Raw genomic sequence first — 6028 nt, 5'->3', positions numbered from 1 at the left:
ATCTACCATCTCTCCTTGGACTTTTTCCCCAGGAGGAGCTGCAAGAGATGAGGTGTACGGGGCCAGAGCATAATATATAACAAGTACAGAGAACTGAATCCCTCTGCTGATGCAACCGAACACAAGACGTTTACATGTGACCCAAAAACTAGAATAACATGCAATTTCCACAGATTTTTAGTCTGAAATATAGACAAAAAGTGCCATTTTAGCTCCATTAGTAGGTTTTTAATGCACTCTAGTTTAAATTGTAAATGCAAACATTTGAAATGTGTTCTCAATTCCTTGAATTAACTTAATCTTGGTTATAAATTTAAAGCCACCATTTAAACAGACTGAATTATTTTCAGGTTTTATTGACATGCAGACATCTCTTTACACTCAGCTAAACCTTTTTTTTTACAATGTATTAAACAATCTAAAATCTACTAAGTGTGACAGTTTTGTTGGGCTCTTTTTGTCCTCCATTTGCACATTACTCCGTTGTGGAGATGCATCGTTATGGGCAATGGGCCCAGGGTCTGTTCAATCGCCCGTCTCTGTGTCTGTACCCATGTCATCGCTTGCGTCCGTGCCGCAGTCTGTCTGATTTTGTTGCCGCTCCAGCAGAGTGATGCGCTGCTTCAGCCGTTGCTGAGTTTGTTTGTACTCGCTGAGCAGGCGGGCAAAGCGAGTCTGAAGGGTGTCCAGAGAGGACTCAAGCCTCTCCACCTTCTCCTCAGTGTCCTCTTTCTGCAGCCCGCCGCTCTCTGCGTTCTCGTCAAGCAGGCCCTCCTTCATCAGGATCTCCCGGCCCCGCTCCTCGAGCACAGTCTTTGCATCTGGATACTCGGTCACTGCCTCCATCAAGTCGTCCTTAGAGAGGCAGAAGAGATCCGAGTAACCCAAGCTGCGAATGTTGGCCGTCCGACGGTTTCCCATCTTGCTACCTTTTATGTTCAGGATGCTGATTTCCCCGAAGCAGCTGCCGGCGGTGAGGAGAGCATACTGCGTGACCCCGTCATCACCCACCACGGCCAGCTTGCCCTCTTTAATGATAAACATCTCCTTCCCTATGTCCCCTTTTCTGCAGATGTAGTCCCCCGGACTGAAGACCTGGGGGCGAAGTTTGAGCACAAGCTCCACCAGCAGGCCTGCCTCACAGTCTTGAAAAATCCGTACTTTCTTCAGGGTCTCCAGGTGCACATTAATCGCAATCTCAGCCCGCAGTTTGTTTGGCAAATTCTTTAGCACCTCCTTTTCGTCTACTGCCTTCTTGTTGGTCCAGAGATAATCGAACCATTTAATGACGCGTGTCTCGAGGTCTTTGCTAACTTTGCGGAAGTGCATGTAGTGTTTGATGGCATCGATGCGGGCTTGAAACTCGGCACGGGTGGCATTCATGTTGGAAATCATGGAGCCAACATTTCCCACGATTGTGGCAAAGATAAGAACCCCAACAAGGAAGTCAAAGACCACAAATAGGTACTCCTCGTCCCGCACAGGTGCAGGCATCTCTCCGATAGTGGTCAGAGTAAGAGTGGACCAGTACAGACAGTAGACGTAACTCCGAGTCAAGGAGGCATACTCAGGTTTGGAGATGTTTGGGAACACCCAAGTGTCTGAGCCAAACCCCAAAGAACTAGATATGGCGTAGTAGATGCAGGCGTTCCAGTGAATGATGACCAGGATGTAAAGCACCAAGTTGCCGATACGGAAGATGTTGGGGTAGTTGGTGCGCGTCTCAGTGCGGTCGAAGAATTCAAACATGCGCGGAAATCGAAGCAGGCGGTTAAACCTGAGCTGAGGCGTGTGGATGCCAGTGGAGATGTACGCCAGGTCCGTGGGCAGGATGGACGCTACATCCAGCTTGAACTGTAACGTTCGGACGTAGCTGTCTCTAAGCTTGGCATGGTCCTTCACCAGCAGACCTTGTTCTAAGAACCCTGAGACGAGAAGAATAGAGCACAAACTCAGCTGAACCATGTTTTATTTATGCATTTTAAGCACCTTTGAGCTCACTGTTATGGTTTTCTGTCCAGAAAGGTTACTTTTTTTCATTAACCCTGTTTCCAGCAGCTTCTAAGCTGCTGTTTTCTCTAAAAAATCTCATAAACCTACCTCGGGGCAGACAGGACAGACAAAGTTAGGGACTAGCTAGAAAACATGGTGGATCTTTTATCAGTTAAAGAGCCAGATTATTTCCCGCAGGAGTTTTTGGCGAACAAAAAGTAGTTTAAAGAGGATTGAAAGTTAGACTTGCAATTGTCAGGTGACCAGAAACTCAACTTCAAACAAATACAATTGTTGTGCATTTTCAAATAGTTTACCTGTACGAAGTCGGACACAAGTGTCCATTATGTACACAAAGTCAGAGAGGTAGTCCAACACCAGCCAGCAGATGTAATTGCCCACCTGTAATTTATCAAAGCAAGCCCTGTGAATGGAAAAAGAAAATATAATTTACTGCCTCCAGCCTGTAAGTGGACAGAGAACCCATTCATCACATCCATCACCAACAGATAACGGTGGTGGTGTCATTACCTCGCCACAACAAGGAACCAGTTGTATAGCACTGCTGTGGCGATGACGGATAACCAGCGGTAGTAGGCGTTATCGGACGGGGACACCACAAACAAATCCAACTTTTTCCTGCAAGCACGGAGAGATTTGCAAATACAGTCAGACACAACTGTGGCTTATAGAGTAGTGAGTAGCCAACATTATTACTGCATCAGGTATGGAAAAAAAGGAAATCAGCTATGAGATACTCTGCAACAGATATATTATTATTTTTAACAACAGTCAACTGTATTGACTGTTTTTCCAATATTTCTTTCCATCTTATTTTCCTTATTTAGTTAAGCAGAACTATTTGAGACACCGTACAGTATATTGTATCAAATACATTGCAACATAAAATATCACAGAGTTGAATCAACATCAATCAGGACACAGGCTTCCTTTTTACCCTCTGATTTGTTTTTGTTTCTTTTCTTGTGGTCATCCATTGCTCAAAGTGTATATTTAAGTGCATAGTAATGGTTCAGGGTGACAGGCAGGCAGGCATACCTAAAGGTCCCTTTGGCATTGTTGCCGTTGGCATCTGGTTGCGTGTTGCTGACGCGGCTGGGGGCCGTTCGCAGCTCAGGGCCACGAAAGCGCTCCAGGAAAGAGTCCGGCCGCTCCTCCTCCTCCAGCAGGCTCCTGTGTGCCCATTCCCTCAGTCTCACCACCAGGCTCACCAGTCTGACACACAGACAGGAAACATACAAGCTCTCATAACATTTTAAAGAATTTTATATGGAAATAAAAGCATGACAACAAATACAGTTTAACTTGATCACAGTCTCGTTTGGTGAGATTATTCTACTAGTAATAACAAATAATTAACACATTTATGTTTTAAATTACATTACATTGCATTTTTTGAGCTGACGTTTTTATCCAAGGCAATTAACAATTTTACTTAAAATATAAGAAGTCAGCTTTAAACATAAAAAATATAAATTGTTTGAGAGAAAAATTCTCAAAAAAGATATATTTTTTTCTTTTTTGCAACACTTGTAATCCCAGAATAAGCCTTAAAATCTTTTGATAAGCAATGATCAGTCAAAAAGGGTAATAGACTTTCTGGAATTTTCTATACAAACTAATCGTCTTGGTTTTCATCAAATGTTTGCACTTTTTCCTCAAGATTGTGGGACGGAAAGTACATCAAGAATTTGTTTTACACAAATACAGAATAAGATGAAGTAATTTCTCTGGTTTTATGCTCCTAGTACACAAAGTCTTTCACCTGACTAATATGACCTTTAATCATCCAGGTCTTTGTGAGCTTGAATCCAGTATGCACATTATGTGTCCTTCTATCCAGCGTGTGACCTTAATAAGACTTGAATAAAACACTCTCTATAAAACTTTGTCTGAATCGTGGGCTGTTTATAAAAGGGCCAGACAACCTTTGCTACGAAATAAAATAAAATAAAAAGAGCTACACAATAAGGATTCACCTTCTATGATCAATCACTTTCTAACAGTTGCTGTAGCTTTACCTTGAGACGGCTCCGGTCCTCTGAAATGAATTTCTGGAATTGTGTCCATGAGGGTCGAGAGCAGCGACTCTTTGTAGCTCTGAGCATGTGTCATCACACACAGAAGGCACCCTGGGATTGAAAAAACACACCATGAAAACACATATGTGGGCTTTCACTTTTTTATTTTCTTCTCTCAAACAAACCTCTGAGACAAATGTTAGTCTTCACCTGCTGAGAATACTCTCGGCTCTATCAATCTCCTCATCCAAGGTGGTCTTCACTGACAGATTGTGTGGGGACCGATCCCTCTCAGCCGTCTGGCCCGTCATCCTCAGACCTGCAGGTGTGGACAAACACTCATGTTACTCTTGGCATCTCCTTTCTGTGACTGATGGTGTTGAGCGTGGCTTCAGTTGACTTTTCCTGCAGTGACACTGTGGCAGCAGAAGAGGATAGTTGTTCTGTGGGAGTGTTTATGGTGCATATGGCAGATTATCATCAGGGGACAGGGGGAGGACTGGGACTGTCTGCCGCGCTCCCTCACCTGGCCTGTCACACAGCAGCCTGTTGCTGTGGTGAGTGAAGCAGCTACAATAGAAACTGCATGATACTGATGCACCTCCACCACCTCAAAACACAGTTTTGAGGTGGTGGAGGTGCACCTGAATGCAGCATCCCCCTGTCCCCAAAACACGAGGGCAGTGATGGCTTTTCAACCCCGTGCAGTACCGACACATGACAAGTGATTAGGCGACTGTTACCATTATGTGACTAATTGGCGTATCATTAACGAAAACACACACACAGTCGGCCTGCAGCTCCGAGGCTCAAAGAGCCAATCAGCTGCTCTCCCTCAGGAGCAGCATCACTTAGGAAACCAGGGTGCTGCTGACTGAATGCAAAGTGTGTCACCTGTGTGACACAAAGGTAACTGGGTTTACTGAACGGGCTGTCAAAAGTGCTTAGAGACAGACTACATGCATAACTGTATTTGTTTATGATGATGCTTTACTTCATAGTTCTCTGAATGATTTCCCAATTATTTCATTGAAAGTTTCATAGAGAGAGAATTGTAATTTGGCTCTTAGTATAGGATAAATTGCTTATGTAATAACTAGAAAACAATTTAACATTATAGTTGCCAATAATTAATGAAAAAGGAAAAGATATCTACTTAGGTTTTAATTGAGCTTTTCTTTCAGAGAATTTCCTATTTTTTTAATTGTATTTTATTTAAATTAATTTTAATAGAGTCAAATACATATAGCTATTTCTAGGAAATTATCAGTACTAACAGACCTGTAAAATTATGCTTTATCTTGTTATTTTGAATATGGAAACAACACATTCACCAACTTTTTCATATACATATTATATATTATATAACGCTTTATTTAATACATTATGAGATAGAGCTTATATTTGATTTATGTGCAACCCAGAGTGAACCTTTTTTTTTATTCAAACTGTATCAAATTAACATCAATATTCTACAAAAATAGTTTTTTTTGTCATTTAATTGTATTCTTAACAAATTAGCACCTGTAGATTATTAGCATTATAAGAAAACTATGTTTGCCGGAATAAAAAGAGAAAAAGAAAATCATGGAAAAATCTATCAGTTCACATGCTTCTTTTTTCATACCTTTCGTTTCCTTCAGTTACTCCAATAAAATCCTTTTGGTGACTTCACACAGGCAAAACTGGAGCAGCTCTCCCATTCTCGGAGCTCACAGTGGAAGCTATGAGAGGAAAAATCAAACTTCATCCAACAAAAACAATCCCAAGTCCTGTTCTTGCAACACTTTCTGCTCCTCTTCTTCTCTCTTCTCCTCTTGAAGTGTGTCCCCTTGGTTCCCTCCAGAAGCACCAACACGTGGTCCACCTGATCCTCAGATGGACCGAGCGCATGCAGGAGGTTGGCAAGATGTGAGATGCAGGGCGGGGAAATTTTAGAATGGTTCAGAGCCCAGAAGTCAGCTTCAGACCGAGGAGTCTTCTGGGAAAACCCC

At 42.5% G+C, this 6028-nt stretch overlaps 1 protein-coding gene across 1 annotated transcript; it reads right to left on the bottom strand.

Annotated features, from left to right (window-relative positions):
- Window positions 1-525: 525 nt before the first annotated feature.
- cnga2b (cyclic nucleotide gated channel subunit alpha 2b) lies at window positions 526-4345 on the bottom strand. The gene is made up of 6 exons (XM_054626410.1): window positions 4245-4345; window positions 4035-4145; window positions 3052-3228; window positions 2524-2631; window positions 2310-2416; window positions 526-1925 (listed from the first exon to the last, which is right to left on the bottom strand). Exons 1-6 carry the CDS (start codon window positions 4343-4345, stop codon window positions 526-528), a joined length of 2004 nt encoding a protein of 667 aa, XP_054482385.1.
- Between the last annotated feature and the right edge of the window lie 1683 nt (window positions 4346-6028).

The sequence above is a fragment of the Anoplopoma fimbria genome, chromosome 24 (assembly GCF_027596085.1).
Source record: "Anoplopoma fimbria isolate UVic2021 breed Golden Eagle Sablefish chromosome 24, Afim_UVic_2022, whole genome shotgun sequence".
In the NCBI taxonomy this organism is placed as follows: Eukaryota; Metazoa; Chordata; class Actinopteri; order Perciformes; family Anoplopomatidae; genus Anoplopoma; species Anoplopoma fimbria.
The sequence above is the reverse complement of the archived record's forward strand: the minus strand, read 5'-3'. Positions and strand labels throughout refer to the sequence as shown.

Excerpts from the sequence above, each read along its gene's own strand:
- cnga2b (XM_054626410.1), bottom strand. The coding sequence starts at position 4,345 with ATGACGGGCCAGACGGCTGAGAGGGATCGGTCCCCACACAATCTGTCA. Across the intron at positions 2,417-2,523 it reads TGGTTCCTTGTTGTGGCGAG|GGCTTGCTTTGATAAATTAC; the intron begins GTAATGACACCA and ends TTCCATTCACAG. Across the intron at positions 1,926-2,309 it reads TTGTGTCCGACTTCGTACAG|GGTTCTTAGAACAAGGTCTG; the intron begins GTAAACTATTTG and ends TTCTCGTCTCAG.